This window comes from Engraulis encrasicolus, chromosome 19 (assembly GCF_034702125.1).
Source record: "Engraulis encrasicolus isolate BLACKSEA-1 chromosome 19, IST_EnEncr_1.0, whole genome shotgun sequence".
NCBI classification, from domain to species: Eukaryota; Metazoa; Chordata; class Actinopteri; order Clupeiformes; family Engraulidae; genus Engraulis; species Engraulis encrasicolus.
The window spans coordinates 40543740-40566239 of NC_085875.1; the positions used below are offsets into that span (position 1 = coordinate 40543740).

Consider the following 22500-nt stretch of genomic DNA (forward strand, 5'->3'; position numbering starts at 1 on the left):
TCGCTTGAAAAAACGAAAACCTGTGAGCAATCTATCTGTCTCTTTCTTTCTCTCTCTCTTTCATTCTTTCTCTCTCTCTCTCTCTCTCTCTCTCTCTCCTCTCGCCATGCTGAAAATCCAAAAGAGCTCCCTCTCGTCTCGGCTAGTTAGGAAATGATTTGGTGTGGACAAAGAGAGGGACCTGTCCTAACCAACCAAACATTTGTTTTTTATTATTCCTATTTCAGCATTGTTGTCTGAAAATTGCCCGTTTTGCAAACAGCTTTGAGGCTGATTAATGCAGCCCACAGATTTTCAACCACCGAGATGATCTGCAAATATTTTTTCCTTCCTGTGTTAAAAAAAAAACCTGAATCCGCGAGCAGCCGTCTCTGTGGAGCAAGTTAACACAAAGCGGCCAGCTTTTGTTTTTTCGGGAGAAAATGACAACAGGGGAAAGTAATGAGGGAGAAATAAAGAATGGCCTAGTTCTGGGTTCCAGTGTAATACGCCTCTCTCGCTCCTCTCTGCAGGGAGATGCAGTGCAGTGTATAAGTGTCTGACATGACAAATGATAGGCTGTGCACACTTTGGTAAGCAGCCGCTAATGTTGGGCTGGAGAGCAGAGGAGAGCTGGCTTTGGACTGCTAGACTTTTCCTACATATTTTCTCTATTCCCCCTTTCTCTCTCTCATATTCTCTCTCTCTCTCTCTCTCTCTCTCTCTCTCATATTCTCTCTCTCTCTCTCTCTCATATTCTCTCTCTCTCTCTCTCTCTCTCTCTCTCTCTCTCTCTCTCTCTCTCTCTCTCATTCTTCATTTCTCTTTTGTCTATGTATATAAGATGAAGTGGTCTAGTCTGCCATAAGCGCGCGCACACACACACACACACACACACACACACACACACACACACACAGTTCAATTTCTCCCCCATTTCCTGGCCAAAACCTCCATATGCATGTGGTACATAAGCATGGTGATCCCAGACTAGCAGGGATTGTGTGTGTGTGTGTGTGTGTGTGTGTGTGTGTGTGTGTGTGTGTGTGTGTGTGTGTGTGTGTGTGTGTGTGTGTGTGTGTGTGTGTGTGTGTGTGTGTGTGTGTGTGTGTGTGTGTGTGTGTGTGTGTGTGTGTGTGTGTGTGTGTGTGTTTTCTTTATTGAGCTCCCCTCCCTCCTCCTCCTGTTTTCCCATCTAATCCCTCTCCTCAGTGCTGCATCTTCCCATCCCTCCTCTCCTCACTTCTCCTGAACTCTCCTCCTCTCCTCTTTTGTTCCATTTTCGACTCCCTCCCTCATTTTTGGCCCACCGTTTACCTCTGTCTTCCCTCCGCCTCATTCTCATCCATCTCTCTTCTCTTCTCTTCTCCTCCCTTTCTCTCTTCTCTTTTGTCTCTCCTCTCGTCCTCCATTTTAATCCGCGCCTCCTCTCTTCTCTCTCCTCTACAGGCACCGGATCCCTTTGTCCTTCCGTCTCTGAGAGCCGCTCCCATCCTAGTGAGGCAGTACGGCCAGCAGCACAGCCCACAGCACTCTCCAACAACAGGTACTAGCACAAACGCACACATGTATACACACATGCACACACACACACACACACACACACACACACACACACACACACACACACACACACACACACACACACACACACACACACACCACTCTCCTAGGACAGGTACTGCACTGTCTGTCTGCACATGGCTAGCACAAACAGACACACACACACACACACACACACACACACACACACACACACACACACACACATACACACACACATGTACATACGTACACACACACCCACACAAGCACACGCATGTGCACTCAGGAGAGAGAGAGAGAGAAATAAAGAGGAGGAGAGAGTGTGAGTCAAGGGACATAAATAAAAGAAGCCACCAGTCATTATGTTGGCTGTGGTCACCAGTGCATATCAGGCTGTCATCTGCAGAAGGGGACGGGTGTGATTGGGATTGGGGGTGTCTATTGTCCAGACGGGGCTATAACCGAGGTTACGACCCCCAGACAGGTCGCCACACCCTCTCACCCTAACCCCACAACCTTTGGTCACTGCCATTGCCACCAGCTACACACACACACACACACACACACACATTCATGCTTTCACGCGCGCACACACACAGTCCCTATCCCTCCTTGTTGATGTCGTACTGACACACACACACACTAACACAAATGAACTGAGACAAAAGAAATGTGTTTTGCTACTGCCCACTAGATGGCAGTGTGTCTGTTCGTCCTCGCCCACTCGCCTGCTCTCCTCTCTCCCTTTCTCTCCATCCCTCCCTCCCTCTCTCTCCTTCCCTCATCCATCCCTTCCTCTTTCCCTCATCCATCCCTTCCTCTTTCAGTGGGGGGCGGGTGTGCAGGGCCTGTCAGGCCTGTCCTCTCATGTGGTTGTTTGTGGGATAAGATGGGGAAGGGTTAGGGACTTAGAGACTGTACGGTCCGCCCTCACAACTGGACTGTCACGGTTTGTGTGTCCTCTCAGGCAAGTTGCCAGGCTCATGGGAACCCTAAAAGTGCCACTGTCGACTACCAGCTCACATGTACTGGTGTGCCATCCCCATGGGGCGGAGTGGTGGGGTTGGAGAGAATGTGACAAGTGGATAAGGAGAGATGGTGGAAGTGTTGTGGAAGGTAGCAGCAGAATCAGACAGCATGTGTTTGTGTCTGTGGGACACAAGGTCAAGAGATGTAATCCTCATGCAAACACACTAAAAAGCAAAACCATTTCCGACAAACAGTTCAATATAGCATCTTATAGTCTCTTGCACATGATTAAAAACAGGTATGAGTGTACATTGAGAATAATGGTGTTTTTCGTGGAGTTAGTTGTCTGGCGTGGTTAACATGCAGAAGAAAGTGTGTTTGTGTGCTTGCGTCTGTGTGTATGTGTGTGAAAGACAAAGAGAGAGAGGGAGAGGGAGAGAAAGAAAGAGAAAGAGTGTGTGTGTGTTGGGTGCAAATGTAGATATGAAGTGATTTGCAGTGACAAGAATGAGTGACTATGTCTCTGCTGACCTTTTCTCTGTTTATTTAGACGACAGGAAGTTTTTGGGGCTTTTTTGCAGAATCCCCTAAAGGCGAAACAAAAAATAGCTGGCTTGTAAGAAGAAGAAAACGAGAGGAAACACTACGCTGGTCAGTGTTTTAACAATCTCAACGTGCCACTCTGCGGGAGAAGGATTTTAACAAGACAGCACCTGGGCCTGCCCAGAACCCATAGCCATAACGTCGGGGGTTTTCGGGAGGGGAAATGAACAAGGAGTCTCCTATGAAAGCAGATCCGTCTTTGTGTTGGCATGAAGTCCAAGCCAAGAGAGGAGGGCCCTTATAATACAGTCCTACACGCTAAAAAGTCTGTTACGTGTTTCACGGCAACAGCTCACGACACACTTGAATGCACACGTGTGCCCCATTGCCCAGTTCCCCCCCTTTCTTCTTGTCTTTCACATACAAATGGGTTAGAACTCTGGCTGCCAAGTCGGTCAGCGTTCGTGCGAGCGACATAGTTAGGTCTCTCTTTCTCTGTGCTATTTCGGAAACTTCAACGTAACTAATCGCACAAGAGAACTGAGTAATGTGGGTCTCCCCACTGCGCTCCTAGAATAGTGCATGTCCCGAGTGCCCGCTGAGGAGAGGAAGGAGCTTTGAAGGAGCTAACACACAAACACACTTGGCCATGAGAAAGCTAATATAATTAAGCTAGTAGAAAGCTAAAAGCTTACTACAAAATTGACTCTCAAAAAAAAACATTGTCTCATGACTAAATATCTTGCTTCATATCCAGAAAGTACCAAAGAACTCACTACTATTATGCCAGAAATGTAAAATTTCATAATGTGCACTATTACACGAGTGGAGCGCCTATTTGTTGAAAAAGCTTTACTACCATAGTACTAAACCACTACGACATTAGGTCGACATGATGACTGGGCCTTGTCTTACCGTATGTGCTGAAATCATGTATTAATTTCAAAGCTAAGCTGTGCAAGTGTATTAGAAGCTATACATGTTATATATTTGTTGTAGCCAATAGCTGTTGAATTCTATCACTCTTCAACCCAACTTCAATCCAGATGTAGAGACAGGTGAATAATAAACTAGATATGGAGTAACACCTTAGCTCATAAATATAAATATGACAAGCTGTTTTGACTAAATTCACAGGAACCGACATGCAGGTTTCCTTGTTTACAATTCCAGGGAACTTGTGCTAGCGTTGTGGACGTGCCAATGTTTTGTTTACCCATTTGCATGATTGACCGCGTTTATTTTTGTTCCATCTGACGCTTGACTATTTGGAGTTATGTAACTGTCCAGGCAGTCATTGCCAGAAGGGGACGCAGATGCAGAAAGTTACTTTGACTGAGTTTAGCAGGCAGAAATTATGCTTTTAAAAAGGGCACAGGTTTCGGGGTTGACAGACTCACCTGGTCGGAGGGGAAATGGAAGTGGAAATGGGGACAGTGAGTTGTCGCTGGGCATTTGGTACTGATGAATATTCAACAGAGAGCCACTGCACTGACTGGCCTTAGGGGAGCAGAGCAGATAGGGACTTTACATTGACGCCACACCGGTTTGCTAGTGCCACATGAAGTGACATCGCCAGAAAAGGGCCAGTTCGTGCCTTTGGTTTTGTTTGTGTGTAAGCGTGTGCATATGTGTGTGTTAGCATGCGACCTGTGTGTGCATGTGCATATATGTGTGCATGCGTGCGTATGTGTGTCAGCATGAATGTTGCATATGCACTGTGCTGAGTTATCGCAGCTTCTGAATGTCAGACATCATCATGTATCACTCACATGGCTCCAGAGACTTAATCCTATTGGCCGAGCTGTGTTGTTATGGCCTGTGGAGGGAGGAAGAAGAAGAGGAAGAGGAGCAGACGCTCACCTGCATTTTAATGGCACTGAGCGGCCATGTGTGGATTATTCATCTCTTAGCTAATTAGCCCCCACAGCTCGCTCTCTCGCTCTCTGTCGTCTCGTGTCCTGATGTCCCGATATGCCTGCCACATCTCTACATTCTCCTCTCTATCACTCTCTCTCTCTATCGCTCTCTCTCTCTCTCTCTCTCTCTCCCTCCCTCCCTCTCTGTCTCTGTGTATTTCTGAACCTGTATACTCTTTTCTCTCCTCACCTCTTTCCCTCTCCACTGTTGAGCTCCAGATCGGCTGTCCTGTGCCATCATGTCTTATGCCTTCTCATGTCTGAGCTGTCCTAGGCCGTCATCTCTCCTCTCCTCTCACGTGTGCTGGTTTCAGCTGTCCACTCACTTTTTCATTCTGCCTTTTCTCCCCTGAATCCACACTTCCTTTGTTTCCCTTCTCTCTCTCTCTCTCTCTCTCTCTCTCTCTCTCTCTCTCTCTCTCTCTCTCTCTCTCTCTCTCTCTCTCTCTCTCTCTCTCGCTCTTGCTCTCGCTCTCTCTGTCTGTCTCTCTTTCTCTCTCTGTGTCTCTGTCTCTCTCTCTCTCTCTCTCTCTCTCTCTCGCTCTCTCTGTCTGTCTCTGTCTCTCTCTCTCTCTCTCTCTCTCGCTCTCGCGCTCTTTCTCTCGCTCTCTCTGTCTGTCTCTCTCTCTCTCTCTGTCTCTGTCTCTCTCTCTCTCTCTCTCTCTCTCTCTCTCGCTCTCTCTGTCTGTCTCTCTCTCTCTCTCTCTCTCTCTCTCTCTCTCTCTCTCGCCGTCTCTGTTGTCATTCTCAGCAGGTGTCTTGCCTTTGCTTTTTCGATGTTCTTTTCTTCAATGTATCATCTCTGTCATGAGTTCCTTTCCTATCCAGCTCTCTGCGCTTTCTTCTTCTGCTCTTTCATTTCCTACCTTTATCTGTTCATCTTATAGAATCCTCTGCCTTCATTTTCTCTCGCTCTTTCTTCTTCTTTTGTTTTTCTCGTAGACCTGGTGCCTTTGCTGCTCTTTACAAGTTCATCCCTCTCCTCCTCTCCCCTCTCTTCTCCTCTTCTCTTCTGTCTTTTCCTCTGCTGTCCTCTCTTCTTTTCTTCTCTCCTCTCATCTCCTCTTCTTTTCTTTTCTGTTGGCCTCCTCTTTTCCTAAAGCCCCCGTATCCCACCCTTCCCTAGAGAGCCGTATCTGTTGGTTGTGGGACCGCAGTAGTGTTAAATGGTCCGTGGCCGTGGTGCAGTATGGGATAAGTATTGTTTGTCTGTTCTCAGGCGGTTTGCAGCATAGAGTGTAAATGCATCACACTGCGTATGAACAGGCCCATCGACAGTGGCAGACAGACGGGTTTGTTGTCCTATCCAGGGCCCAGGGAGTAAGGGGGGCCCTGAATTGGGTCCTCAGTTTATTGTATGTGTTAAGAGGGAGGCCCTTTAAGATGCCCAGCCAAGGCAGTCAGCAGCCCTCTGCATATGAAAACATGCAGAGTTCCAAAAGACAACAAGTGAAGAACCTGTACCAAGCATTTTATTTCATTTTATAAAGCATACAAAATGTTTTATTTTATATCCATACGACAACCCTTCCACATACTTTTTAATGTGTTACTGCATCGCATGTTATAACATGATACATGACATAAACTTAAAATCATAAATCAGAATATTGTTCTGCCAGACTTTTGTTTCGCGTGCGTAGCCACAATGTATGTATACTGTACACAGTGGGAAAGAAACCTGACACAGGGGGACTGTGAAAGGAAAACCGCAATATACAGCACCATGTACACTATTGCTCTGCACACAGATATTTGCAGCTACAGGAAAATAGACATGACCACAATTCTCTATTTTTTTATTATTATTAATGCCCTGCATGACATGTCAAGACCATGATGTATGCGTGACTTGTTTTGTGTTTTGTGTACTTTTTTGTGTACTTTGACCTGACGGATGCAGTTCTGGACCTCGTGACTCTGCCTCCCCATTGTACTACACTGCTTTGCACTCTACTGTACCTACCTGCCGTTGCAGCCTTCACACCTCCACCCCAACCTGTGCGTCACCTCTCCCCTGGAGCATCCCTTTTCTCCCTTCATCCCTTCCTCCCACCCTCCCTCCTGCCCTCCCTCCCACTCCCTTCCTCACACCACCCAGGACACTAGCCCAAGGACAACAGCCCCTGCCCAGCCAAGGGCTACCTGAGTCAGCCTCCCTGCATTTTGTTAGCTGCAGCATCTCTGTAGAGTCGTGCATACAGTTGGAGCCACTGAATTTGCACCGTGTTTTCTTAACTGTCCCATATTGCTCCTTGCAAGGTCTGGGAAATCTCATTAATCCTCTACACATTAACACCTACAAAAGTCTCATAGAAATTGCATGATATGCGCGCAGAAAGGGAAGTGGTTCTTCATGTACTGTATAAGAGAAGTGATGGTATTTCTTTTTGGTCATTTTTTTTTTCCTGAAAGCGCAAAGCAAGCAAGCAGTGGAAAAATACAGACCTGTGGTAGGATTTAAAAGGATGCTACTCATTTACTGCGTATTATTACATTTCTAACTAAACAGAGTAAATGCCTGCGTGTGTGTGGCCAGAGCCATGTGTGGAAGCGTGTGAGCGACTGTGTCTGTGTGTGTGCTGTGCGTGCAAGCTTTGTTCAACTAAATCCACACTAATAGTGAATACTTCTGAAATTTCAGTATGTGACTCACAGAGTAACCACGAAGTAGTGTTGGATATAATATGTTTTGTAATATTCCATGTCTAAGTGGAATATTCCCTGCCCCTACCGTGGTGCATATGGTAGGGCACTTGTTTGCTATGTGGCCGACCAGAGTTCGATTCCGGCCCGGATCCTTTGCCGACCCTTCCCCGTCTCTCTCCCCACTCACTTCCTGTCATTACCTTCACTATCCTGTCAAATAAAGGCAATAAAAAGACCAAAAAATATATTTTTAATTTTTTTTTTAAATTGAATATTCCCTAAAACCGTGGTTCCCATATCGGGGAGTGGGCACCCCCAGGGAGGTTCGCAGAGGTTCATGTAGGGGGGGCCACAGATAGACATAACTTTCACATAATATAACCATTTCGTTTAGTGTTTAGCAACGGCATTCACTTGTATGGTTATAAACCATTGGCGTTTGGGAACCGCTGCTCTAAACAATCAAACCAAACACTTTCTTTCGTGACCTTCTGACCTGGAGATGATGTGGCCGGCAGATTGTTGGAGTGTCATAAAAGGCTCTTTGTCAGACACTGGCCGCCTCTTATGGGGATGAGGGGACGAGTGTTCCAGTCCACTTCCCCAGGCAGCTCTGTGCATCTGCCCGCCTGCCCGCCTGCCTGCTACCCATCTTGGGCCCCTACCACCACCATGGCTGCCTGAGCACCGCGTGGAGCAGAATGGGCTCACTGTTCACATATACACTCACTCACATACACCTACCATACATCACACGCACACACACACACATACGCATACACATACACTCAGAGGCTCACCCTCAATACATCACACACGCACGCACACACCCTGTCATATACTTAAGCGCTTTTATTTGTTTATATGCACACCTTCATCTATGCTGCTTAACCAGATACACGTGCACACACACCCTTCATACATAGACAATATTGTGTGTGTCTACATTCATACAAATAAATGCTCAATCTCACTCACGCACACACAGAAAGGCAGGCAGCCACACGCACACACAGACACACACGCAGACACACACACACGCACACGCACACAGAAAGGCAGGCAACCACAGACAGACAGGCACACACACACACACACACACACACACACACACACACACACACACACACACACACACACACACACACACACACACACACAGTCTGAAAGGCAGGCAACCTCACCACAGGCCTTTTGCAGCCTTGACATCCAGCGGTGTCCAGAGTCTAGCTGCCTTGTGAAAGGGCCCACTATAACCACCACTCTGGCCTCCTCTCTCTCTCTCTCTCTCTCTCTCTCTCTCTCTCTCTCTCTCTCTCTCTCTCGCGCGCGCGCTCTGTCTCTCGCGCTCTGTCTCTCGCGCTCTGTCTCTCAGCCACTGCGGACAGAGGCCGCCTGTGGATCCTGAGCATTCCTTCTGCACAGCACAAATCTCCTGATTCACGACACACACAACCACACACACACACACAACCATCACCTCGCACTATTTGCTTAGATTGTCGTGGTTTGTTACGGGGTCGCAGCCATGAAACGGATATTCCAAAAGGCGGCCCTTGTTTTTAAGTGCTGTGTGGTGCCGATTCTTTCTTTGTCAATGCAATGATCCAGTTTATGGAGCAATTTTCCAGTCTCGAGAAATAACATCTGACACTTGAATGGCCGACCAAGGCTGCTTCTATGTGTTATTGTCTGCCTCTCTGTGTCTGTGTGTGTATATATTTGTATATCTGTGTGTGTATATATTTGTATATCTGTGTGTATATATTTGTATGTCTGTATTTGACTATATTTGTATGTCTGTGTGTGAGTATATTTCTATGTCTGTGTGAGTAAATTTGTGCTTGCTAAATTTGTTTGTGTGGGAAAGCGTGCATAAACATGTATGTGTTTGTATGTGTTTGTATGTGTGCATGTGTATGAGCATGTACCTGAGTGTATGTTTTTTATGTGTGTGTGTGTGCATGCGTGCATGTGTGACTTGTGTGCGTGTGCGTTTGTCGATGTACATCTGTGTGTGCATTTTGTGTTTCTTTTTCGTGTGAGCCTGGCACAGTCTGCATAGAGTCCTCAGCCCTCATACTGGAACACTGTCTTGCTGTTCAGTCAGATGTTGACTTTCGAGAGAGAGAGAGAGAGAGAGAGAGAGAGAGAGAGAGAGAGAAGGAGAGTGAAAGAGAGAGAGAGAGAGAGAAAGAGAACGAGAGAGAGAGAGAGAGAGAGAGAGAGAGAGAGAGAGAGAGAGAGAGAGAGAGAGAGAGAGAGAGAGAGAGAGAGAGAGAGAGAGGTGAGGGTGAGGGTGATATTTTTGGGGAAAAAATGTGTGTGTCTGCATTGGCACCATGACATACACTGTCCTCCCACTGCCACACACACACACACACACATACTCTCTCTCTCTCTCTCACACGCACACACACACACACACACACTCACACAACCCTGCTCTCCCGGGGCAGAGTGTTTTCAGGCAGCTTCAAGGTTTGGGTTTGAGTTGTGTTTAGTTTGGGATGAGAGTGGGTTGTTCCATGCCACTGGACCTCTGACCAGCTCAGGCCAACAACATCCCCACATGATCTCTCTTACTCTTACTCTTACGCTAAGCTCAGCAATCCAGCCAGTACAAGAGCGTGCACACACTCATGTGCACACGCACACTCATACTCACACACTCACGAAAGAGGAGGATAATGAGAGAGGAGGGGTGGAGAGAGAGAGAGAGAGGGGGAATCAAGGCTGTCTTCAGGGAGACAGATGCACGTCACACCTGTCACAGTAAAACATACACACACACACACACACACACACACACACACACACACACACACACACACACACACACACACACACACATTTAGGCCTATGTTTCTTAGCTCTGCAGTACAGCAAGTACAATATGCATGCACACACATGCAAACACATGCACATGCACCCGCACACATGCTAAGCTGCAGTGCTATGAGTCCTTAAGTGCAACTTTGGTTAACAACCAAAGGTGGGACAGTCTGTGTTATCCTGTTGAATCTTTCTCACTCACTCCCCCTCCCTCTCTCTCTCTCTCTCTCTCTCTCTCTCTCTCTCTCTCTCTCTCTCTCTCTCTCTCTCTCTCTCTCTCTCTCTCTCACACCCTCTCACCCTCTCACCCTCTCTCCATCTCTAACTTGGTAAACTCAGAGGATAGGCCCTGTGAGCCAGTCTGTGTTATCCTGTTGAATCCGACCCTGTGTTGGCAGGATAGACTGCAATCCTCATGCACTAAGCTGCTGTGGCCAACACGGTGTTTTAATATATTTTCTCTCCCCATCCATCTCTCAACTGTGAGAAACCTCTTTGTTATGTCTCCCTTTATGTGGTTCACCTTCTCTGCCGTTCCTCTGCGCCTGTTGGAACAAAAAATGTCTCCTTGGTGTAGGTGTGTTCATTGCCATTACCAACTATTATGTTTACGTAACTGCTGCTGTGTATTATTTGGTGTCCGGGTCTTATTTTCACTTTTGCACCTCGCGTTATGTTTTCTTTTGTGTGCCGTCTTTCTCTCACTCTCTGACCTACACACACACACACAGTTTCACACACGCATGTGCGCAAACATGCACACGTGCACGCACTGTACATTGCACCTACTACACAGTACATGCGTAGCAAGTTAATTCAACATTTTAAGATGCGAATTTCACACTCAAAGTCTAGGTCCTACTCTGCAAGCCTTGAATTAACACTGTAAATTTCATGGTTATAAAGTTGACTGTTCTTTCTTCCTACTGTTGCCAAACCTCCTGCCCCTTTTTTTCCCACAGTGCAAATAAACCCTGCATACCGTTAGAGTGTGTACTGTATGTGCGTGTAAGGAGAGAAGAGGCCACTTAGCCTGGATTTGGGGAACAGGGACAGCTAAGGCAGCCGCAGGAGGACCATGTGACTGTGTGTGTGTGTGTGCGTGTGCGTGTGTGTCTGTGAGTGTGTGCATACGTGTCTGCGAATTTGAACATTTCTGTAAGTGTGTGTTTGCTCGTCATTGTGTGCATGCATATGTGTGTTTATACTTGTGTGTGCGTGCGTGCGTGCGTGCGTGCGTGCGTGCGTGCGTGTTGGATGGGGTTAGTCTTGATTATTTACTGGAGGACAGAGCTGCATATCTGCATGTGTCTCTGGTGTCTGTTGTGCTGAGAGATGGCCAAGTTAAGGAGTGTGGCCGCTGCAGTGCAGTGTGGCGTTAGACAGCTGAAGAGAGGCCCCATCTCTGCTCAGCTCTGCTCCACTCTTCTCCGCTCAGTGCTGCTTTACACTGCCGCTGGCCCACGGCTGACAGTTAATGCCGCCACCGCCGCTGCATAAACAAACACAGGAGACGCCGGAGGGCAGAGGAGAGAGATGTGTGTTAGGCTGCTTGCACGCCTTGTACTCTCTCGCTCTCACACACACATACGCACACATATAGTCGCACACACACACACACACACACATACACACTGACTCTCTCTCTCCCCCTGTTTCTTTGCTTTAAAACCTTACACTTTCTATCACTCTCTTCTCTCACTCTCTCTCTCTCTCTCTCCCTCAACTGTCGCTGTCTCTCTTTTTTTTCTTATTCTTTCGTTCTCTCTCCGAGTTGTTAAAGCTCACATGGTAGGCTGCTTGAATGTCTCGCACTCTCACCCATGACATTTTCCGTCTTTCTCACTTTCTCTTCTCTTTCTCGCTCTCTCTCTCCCTCTCTCTTTCTCTCTCTCTCTCTCTCTCTCTCTCTCTCTCTGTTGCTCTCGCTCTCCTTCTATCTTCCCTCCGCAACTCTCTCTGTGTTGCTATCTTGTTCTCCCCTCTCACACTCCCTCTCTGTTTCTCTGTTTCTATTTGTCTGGCTCCAAGACATGGCTGCTCTGTCTATACAGAGTTGTTGAGAAGGAGATGTCAGACAGGCTTGGAGATGAAATGAAAGGGGCGAAGGGCGAATTTCGAGCCTGGAAGAGAAGCTGTGAGAAAGGATGAGGTCATCTCTGTCTGCTAGCATTACACTGTTGACTTTTTATGTTTTTTTTCCCTTCTTTTCCTCAGTGAGAATGTTCTAGACTGATCTGTCATAAAAAGGCAGCATTTTGGCTGGCAGTGGTGGTTGGGGTTGGGGTCAAGGTGTAGGGGCAGTTTCTTTACATGGTTTCATATAAAAATGACGGGCAAATAGCAGAAAGCTGGAATATTCCACAGCGGTCATAAACAGTCCACAGTTGGCTGGAAGGAGACAGGAGATGGAGGTGTGGTTTGATACGAGTTACGTGGGCTTGTATTAAATTCCCACGTATGAAAATAGTAGGCTCAAAACAGATGGCTCAAAGTGGAGATGTTCCAGAAAGTTCCATTGTTAAGAGCCTATGCTTTTTTTTTCTGGGAAGGGAAAGGTGATGACTATAATGAAGAAAGGTGAGCCTAGTTGCAGTACATGCCCTTATAGTATTAAAATGGTATGCAAACTGAATGGCTTGAAGCAAGACTATTGTAGCATCATCTACAGGATTTGGTTGGCAAAGAGTGAAGTGTGGTGGTGCAGGTGACGTGTGTTACATGTACTTGCATTAAAATGTTCAGTTTGGATTTGGATGGCACTGTGGTGGTGTTGTAGGAGGCAAGAAGAGACTTCTCACATGTCCTTGAATTAAAATGGTGTGTGTGTGCAGGGGCGCAACTACAGTATATGCGACGTATGCGTTGCAGGGGGGCGCCAGAGAGAGGGGGGCACCAAAGAGAGGGCGTTGGAGGGCGCCAAATAATTATTAAGTGTTTTTTGGGGGGGAGGGGGGCACCAAAATAGTTCTTGCATACCCCCCCAGAAATGAGTAGTTGCGCCCCTGTGTGTGTGTGTGTGTGTGTGTGCGTGCGTGCGTGCGTGCGTGCGTGCATGCGTGCGTGCGTGCGTGTGTGTGTGCATGTCTGCGTGTATGTGGGAGGTTGAGTGGCCTTGCCTGAAAAATGGCGGGCAAAAACCGGATGATGCAAAGCGCGGGTTTTTGCAGACAGTGAAAAGGGTGTGGGTTGGGGCGGAGGGGGGGATTCAGTCCTGTTTTCTCTGTGTCCAACGGCAGGAAGCGTTGGAACAATAATCCGAGTCGGCAAAAGAAAAGCAAACAGAAGCAGAAAAAGCGCGCGCCTCTTTTGTCTGGGACAAACTCCCCCCACACACACACACACACACACACACACACACACACACACACACACACACACACACACACACACATACATCCCACCTAAAGCTCTCACTCTCACTCTCACTTTCACTCTCACTGACACACACTACCAGTGAAGACCAGAACCACCTAACACCCCCCCCAAACACACACACACACACACACACACACACACACACACACACACACACACACACACACACACACACACATCCCACCTAAAGCTCTCACTCTCACTCTCACTCTCACTGACACACACACACACACACACACACACACACACACACACACACACACACACACACACACACACACACAGATAAGGGCCACACAAACAGACACACACAATGATAAAATACAAATACAAATTTCATTAGACAATTATTATCTATCTTTCTACGTGTACACACGCCATACACACACACATACACACACACACAGTCTTCTTTTCTGCTCACTCGCTCTGCCTTCTGTAATAACACACTGAGTAAACACTGGACATGGAGGCAGAGAAGGGGGAACTGTGTATAAGCCACCCCCTGCCACACACACACACACACACACACACACACACACACACACACACACACACACACACACACACAAGCACACAGACCCCCGGAGCCCTAGCTTACCCCCATCTTTACTATTCCTGTGCACAGAGCAGAGGTGGTGGGAAGAAATGAAGAGATGAAAAAAGACAGGAGGAGAGGGGGAAGGTAGGGACGGAGAGGAGAGGAGAGGAGAGGAGAGGAGAGGAGAGGAGAGGAGAGGAGAGGAGAGGAGAGGAGAGGAGAGGAGAGGAGAGGCACTTTATAAAGCATGGTTGAACAGCTCTGGGTTGTTGTTGTTGCTGTAGACTAGAGCATGGAGGTGACAGGAACACTCAAATCATTTAGCATCTGCAACTCTCTCTCTCTTTAGCTCTGCCTACTGCCTACTGCTCTGAATTTCAAATGTGCTTCATTTTCATAAAGTTTTTCCATTTAAAAAAAATCTGAAGTACTGCCAAAGCAGTGGGATATGTATATGCATGCATAAACATATGTATGAAAAACAACCTGCCTGCATTGCATGCTAAAAGCAGTTTATCCTTTAAACGATGTTGGTTACATGATGCCTGGCATTGCCCTGCTCATGACACTAGCTGAGACCAGAGCCTGTTTCCTGTCCACGTCTTCACTGTCCTGTCTCAAATAAAGGCAAAAAGCCCAAATATATATATATATATATATATATATATATATATATATATATATATATATATATATATATATATATACTGTATAAATCCCTCCTGACCTTCTCAACATTCTACAACTGTTGTCCCTAATCCTCCGAAAAGGACCATGTGAGGTGAAGACCGCCATCATTGCATCTCCACTTATATGTCTTTCAGCCTTCAAAGTAACCACACACACCACTAACCCACTGGAAGAATTCGTTATTCACTTAACACTTTTGAGTTTTTGAGTTTTTTGTGTGTGCAGTGGTTAGTGCAGTGGAGAGAAGAAGGAAGGGTTGTGCAGTGGGTTGGAGGTGGGAGCAGTGTTGTCAGTAGCTGGCTCTGCACTGCAGACGTATATACATCCTGGCCCTGAGGGTTCAGTTCGGGGGGCTGAGGTGAGTTTCCGTGTTTGGCTTGGAGATTTGGAAGGTTAGGACAGAGAGGGAGAAGGGCTTGTGGAAAATCCTCTGGTGGGAGCAGACTCTCTCACACACACACACACACACACACACACACACACACACACACACACACACACACACACACACACACACACACACACACACACACACACTGATGTACATCACATACAATTTTCATTAGATTGAAAATATATCTCTATATCTAACTATGCACACACACACACACACACACACACACACACACACACACACACACACACACACACACACAGTAGAGGTCCGAAGCCAGGGGCTGAGGTGCTGGACCTGTAACCAGAGACGGGGTTTCCCGCGGGCCCTTGGAGGGGGCCGGCAGTCCTGAGCCCCAGTTTATTTGGATAGCAGACGGAGTGGTGAAAGTAGGCATCCGCTCCCGGAACATAAAGAGCTGAGGGAGGGAGGGAGGGAGACGATAGGTGGATGTGTATGTGAAGAGAGAGCAAGAAAGCTGGAAAAAGGGGGCAGTAAGAAAGGTGGAGTGGGAGAAGGATGAACAAATAGATGGCGAGAAAGGGGGATTGAAAGGAGATAGCGGAGATAGCAAAGACAAGGATAACTTCATTGAGAGAAAGAAGGATAGAGATGACATGCATGGGAAGAGAGTGTGGAAGAGTTGTCGGTAATGATGTTATTTTGGTGATATATCCACTGCTAATGCCCGTAAATTAATTAGCAATCGTTAATTAATGTACTGCAATGAATTTGCTTCTTAGATTACCCACTAAAACAAAAACAAAAAATCATTTAACAACGAAGGCATTAGCTGTCACCCGGATGTGTGCTACTACTAAAAAGTCATTGACCCGTATAAAGAAATAGATGGAGATGGAGAGAGACTGAAAAAGAAAGTGGTGGGCAAATGGAGTGTGTGCTTGGCCTGCTGTTGACAAAGATATGTTTACAGAGGCTCCTGAAGAGGGGGCAGTGAGATAGGATTACACCATAGACACAAGTGTTTTCTTTTGGATCACTTGGCAGCTGTGTGTGCGAGAGAGGGAGAAATGAGAGTGTAAATAAGTATGTTTGAGTGTGTCATTGTGTGTTAACAAGTGATAAAGGTCCTTATCAACGGTTGTGTCAAAGAATGTACGTATGTCGGAAAACCTTCAAAAGTCAAATTTAAGTGTCAAGTAAAATCCCACATATCAGATTGTTTCCAATTGGTCACTATAATTTGATTATAAGAGAAATATTTTCACAGCCGTTCTTTTGCCTGTTGCTTCCCGTGCGAGCATGTGGTGGAGTGGACCATGTGTTTGCACATGACCTCTCTCTCCAGCTTGGCCTGATGTGTGTTTATCTACCCATGTGTCTTTGCAGTGGGCTGCTTCACCGGGAAATGTTCCCACATTTGCCATTTTGTGCCCTCGAGGCCCCACGTGCAAGGACAAACACAGAGACGCACACATACAAGCACATTATAACACGCGTGTACACACACACACACACACACACACACACACACACACACACACACACACACCGACACACTCTCTCTCTCTCTCTCCCTCTCTCTCTCTCTGACTCTCTTACCCAGGCGTGCGCACACACACATACACACACACACACACACACACACACACACACACACACACACACACACACACACACACACACACACACACACACACTATATAGCACAAACTCTCACACAAAGGCTGCGGCTGTTCTGCAAACTGGCCACAGTCAACAACTTTCACAAGACGTTTAATTGGGAAGTCATGTCACTAATGTTAAGTATGTGTCTGCTAAGGAGGGTGGGGGTGGAGGGGAGGGTGCAGTGGGTAGTGGGCCACCACAGGGCCTCGAGTGGGACACGTGAGGAGGACAGAGTGGAGTGGGAGAGACATGAAGAAACCAAACCAGGGCTAGGGGAAGGAGGAGAGCAGATGAGAAGGAAAGAGGAGGATAATGAGAGAGGAGGGGTGGGGAGAGAGAGGGAGGGGGGGAATTAAGGCTGTCTTCAGGGAGACAGATGCACGTCACACATGTCACAGTAAAACATACACATGCGCACACGCACACACACACACACACACACACACACACACACACACACACACACACACACACACACACACACACACACACACACACACACACACACACACGTTGCCCTGCGTGCATGCATGCTCCGATGGATGACCTTACATTAGTCTCTTTATGCGTACTACTACACACACCCTGAGGCTACATGACGTGCAGGTCGGAAGTAAACAGACAGGCTGGCTGGCGGGGGGTGGGGTGGGTCTCCCTCCCTCCCTAAACGCCTACTGTGGCATGGTGACATGGACATGACATGTGACATGGTTGGTGGCATGCCTGGTTGGTTGAAAGTTGTTTGAAATATACGTGCCCGAGTACGCGCACACACACACACACACACACACACACACACACACACACACACACACACACACACACACACACACACACACACACACACAGCTGCCCTTCGCAGATTCCTTTGGATTGCCCCTAGGCAGTATACAGTATGTGTTTGTAAGGTACATGTCAACATGAAAGCACAAATGTACTGTGTGTGTGTGAGTGCGTGCATCGGCATATACCCATACACACGCACACTTGCTTACATAACACACCTCCCTATGTGTGTGCGTGCATACGTGCGTGTGTGTTTGTGTGTGTGGATATATACGATAGTCCTACCATTCAGACCCAGTCACCCGCAGTGATTGACTGAGACGTCAGCGGGTCTCCATCCTCCTGTTTGTCTTCATGGTTCATCAGCTTTTCCCAGCTTCCTAAGCTGCAGCCTCAGCTCCAGCCCCAATGCCCTGTACCCAAGCGCCCACCACCACCACCACCACAACCACTACTATCACCGTCACCACCGCTACCACTACCACTACCCTCAGCTCTAGCCCCAGTGTTCAATGCCCAGTACCCAAGCCCTGCTACCACCACCACCACCACCACCCTCAGCTGCAGCCCCAATCCCAGTACCCAAGCCCCACTACCACCACCACCACTACAACCACCACCTCACTCACCACCCTCAGCTCCAGCCCCAGTGTCCAGTACTCACCACCACCAGCCTGCCTGTCTGCCTGTCTGTCTGCCTGCAGTAGCCAGCGGTCAGGCGCGGCCAAAACCGTCATGCCCCTGACCTTGGAAGGCTTATTAGAACCACCAGGGGACCAGGGGGAAAATGTAGCCTCACTGGCAGGCGGTATTTATTTATTTAATTAGTTGCCAATGCCATCATCCCTCTGAAGTTCAGACTTTTGGATTTCACAGTTATAGAACCCAGTGGAAAGTTTTAAATGCATTACTTACTGGAAGAAAGATTGACCAGTTGATGATGAAATCGGAGGGAAATTTGATATTAGTCATGTACTGTCTCAGTCGCGAAATTTGGTGCAGCATCACAAGAAGAATGGGCGGGCCCTGGCTAGAAACCTGTTGGCATTACATTGCAGGTGATGCTTTTTATCCAAAGTGATTAGGGTATTGGTTAGAGTCCCTGGTGAAATGTGGGGTTAGGTGTCTTGCTCAAGGGCACCTCAGCCATGGAGTGAGATGGGGAGTGGAAGGGTGGGATTTGATCCTACAACCCTCTGATCTATAGCCCATCTCCTTGACCACTAGGTCACGGCTGTCCACTATTTATCTGTTTACCTGTGTGTCTCTCTGTTGTCTGTCTGTCTGTCTGTCTTAACGTCACTTCACTTCACTTCACTTCACTTCACTTGACTGCACAGCCGTTGTTTGTTGCACCGTCTATGTGCAATCCCATTTTGGCTCTGTGGTTTCACCCTACAGCCATGTGAGTGACAGGAATCTGAGTGCAACTGTGCTCCACTGGAGCTGTATAAGAGAGCTCTCTTACTCACCCGAGGCATAACAATAGCTTAAACGAAACCCGGGAGCCTTAGCGTCATGCCTGAGCCCTGTGAAATCAATCAAAAGCCCTTTTAGTTCTTGTCTGTGATAAAACAAAGCTGTTAGCTGGGAGGACATCAGAGGGGGGTTTGCACATTTTGGTGTTGGGCTCAAGTGGTTACATCTGTTTCGGGTGGGCGGCAGGGAGTATGGAGTCTTTTTTTTTCGCTGTGGAATTATTTTTCTTTTACTTTCTTGCCTCCCAGAGATAAGATTTGATGTTTTGGCCGACAGTGGTAACAGCAGAGAGAGAACCATGACGCCAGGAGCCTTAGTGTGTGTATATGTGTGCGCTCGCACATGTACGTGTGTGTGTGTGTGTGTGTGTGTGTGTGTGTGTGTGTGTGTGTGTGTGTGTGTGTGTGTGTGTGTGTGTGTGTGTGTGTGTGTGTGTGTGTGTGTGTGTGTGTGTGTGTGTGTGTGTGTGTGTGTGTGTGTGTGTGTGTGTGTGTGTGAGTCTCTGTGTATGTGTGCGTGCATGTGCATCTGTGACTGACTCACACACAAACGGCATCTGGCCCCTCGACTCCCTTTTGTCTGACTCAGCTGTGTGAAAAGCCCTGACGGATGGACAGATTAAAAAAAAGTTGTTAAGACATCTTCGGCCAACGCAGTGGGTCCGATGAGCGGTTCTGAGGAACTGGACAGCCTTTTGTGTTTGTCCAAGGGGAGCGTTTCATACTCCCCTGTAGCACTATATTATTTAGCTCATCTGTTGGTCGGCTCCTCGGTTGGAGGCAGAGGCAGAGGAACAGGGTTTGGTTGGTTGTGAAGTGGAGGCAAGGAGATTAATGTAAGGTCATCCATCTGTGCTGTGCGTGTGTGCGCGTGTGTGCGTGTGTGTGTGTGTGTGTGTGTGTGTGTGTGTGTGTGTGTGTGTGTGTGTGTGTGTGTGTGTTTGTGTGTGAGTACAGTTTGTTTGTGTGTGTGTGTGAGTACAGTTTGTTTGTGTGTGTGTGTCTGTGTCTGTGTGTTTCTGTGTGTGTGTGTGTGTGCGTGTACAGTGTGTGTGTACAGTGTACAGTCTGTGTGTGTGTGCGTGCGTGTGTTGGGTGTGTTCATGAGTGAGTGGTCAGCGTGTGTCTGAGTGTGTATTTGATGGAACAGCTGCAGCTAGCAAATCGGGCAAAAGAACACGCAGCCCCTCGAACAGAACAGAACAGGGGCCCGGCATTCCAAATGGCTTGCCCAGACCGGGCCACGCATAGAGATGGTTTTATTGTGTCTGCTCTCGGGATCGCACCACATGTTTGAAGCTGTGCTGACCCAGGAGTTCTGGGTGGATGGTGTTTCGATGGGGGGGAGATCGGTTTGGGGATGGGGTGGGGTGGGTGTGTGGATGTCTCCCCCCTCATCCCTTTGCCAACTGGCCATGACTAAGAACAGCACCCCGTTAATTGCTTAAGCAGAGGCCGAAGTCAGAGAAAGCGTGTGTGTGTGTGTGTGTGTGTGTGTGTGTGTGCGTGTGTGCGTGTGTGCGTGCGTGCGTGCGTGTGTGCGTGCGTGCGTGCGTGCGTGCGTGCGTGCGTGCGTGCGTGTGTGTACAAATCGTGACTGTAGATGTGCTATTAACTGATGACTCCTGTACTGCCTGGAATACAGCTTATTGTCACGCACCTCTGCCAAGTGAGGTGGGGAAGGGAGAAAGACGCAGAGAAAGAAAGAAAATCAAACGAACGAGTGGTGATAGAGGAAAGAGAGAAAAAGAGGGTGGGGAGAGATGGATAGAGAGAATTAGCCGGCTTTGCACTCTTCACACAACAGGAGAAGCCATTATCCAACGTTTTGCCTTGCAAAGAAGAACTCAAGTCGCTAAGTACAGTAGCGCACAGGAAAATCCACATGTATTTGCGGGGGAGTTGATGCTGCTGCTGCTACTGCTGCTATGTTAAGACCGATGTGATGCTGTGTGTGTTGTGGCTACAAGCTCCACAACTGACCCCAGATCTGCCACATCTCACTCCTCACATGCCTAAAAGAGATCCAGCCCCTGTGCTCAGATCTGTCAGGCAGGCAGGCTCCCTCGCTTGCTGCAGACGTGGGAAAGACTCAGACTCAGATTCATCGCGGCCCCTGGTCTGGCGAGCTTATCTGGTGCTGTGGAGAGCCCATTTGCGAAAACGCAACAGTGTCTGTCCATTTTTTCATTGCTTTTTACTATTTCGACTGCTGGCTGCCACTGCAAGCTGATTAGTCTGGTTAAAACTGCAAATTACAAGGTTGAAAGTGCCAAGCACACCTTGCACGGTAGACAGAAATGCACACATGCACATACACACGCACAGGCGCACACACACATACACACATACACACTGGTCCAATGTGTTTATTCCACCCATTTACTTCATTCTCCATTCTCTTTGTTGTTCCCACCTGACTGTAGTTATACTGGACTAGAAACAAATGGGGAAAGATTACATTTAATTGACACTTTTCCCTCTTTGTTTCTCCTCCAAAATAGCCATGTAGTCAGGTGGGAACGGCGAAGGAAACTGAACTCCATTTGACTTAAAAACCTTAACCTTCCTGAAGAACACTTTTCTACTCCGTTACACAACACTATTTTACTACTCCGTAGCCACACGTGACGCACGTTGTGTCAGGGGTGTTTGTGGCGCCAAGATTTTTGGACACAGCTGCTGTGTGTGCGTGTGTGCGTGTGTGTGTGTGTGTGTGCGTGTGTGTGTATGCGTGCCTGTGTGTGTAAGGTCGAGATGAGATGATATGAAACGGTGTGAGTGTCATGGTGCGCTGTGTTGGATCTCCCCTCCGTATGCTCTCACCGGCGCTCAGGAGATTGTGTTCCGCATGCACAGATGGAGAGGAGGAGGCCACGTTGAAACCCTAACCCAATGCTGAGCAGAGTGTGTGTGCGTGCGTGCGTGCTTGCGTGCTTGCGTGCGTGTGTCTGCGTGCTTGCGCGTCACTGTGCCTGAATCTTTATGTATGCCTGCATTTTGTGCATGTGTGTGTGTTATGCGTGTGTGTTCTCTATGTGTGTGTGTTCTGTGTGTGTGTGTGTGTGTGTGCTCTGTGTGTGTGTGTTCTCTGTGTGTGTGTGTTTTGAGGAGGTATGGATGATGGCCCTCACCTCTTCACCCTTCACCAGTCACCCCAGCCAG

General features: G+C 47.8%; 1 protein-coding gene across 4 annotated transcripts in view; it reads left to right on the forward strand.

Moving 5' to 3' along the window:
• kiaa0586 (KIAA0586 ortholog) overlaps window positions 1–22500 on the forward strand; it is a 197938-nt gene that overhangs the window by 158071 nt on the left and 17367 nt on the right. For all 4 annotated transcript variants that reach the window (XM_063184404.1, XM_063184406.1, XM_063184405.1 and 1 more), the window contains one exon: window positions 1429–1525. In XM_063184404.1, the coding sequence (XP_063040474.1) occupies window positions 1429–1525 (97 nt within the window). The remainder of the gene's footprint in view (window positions 1–1428; window positions 1526–22500) is intronic.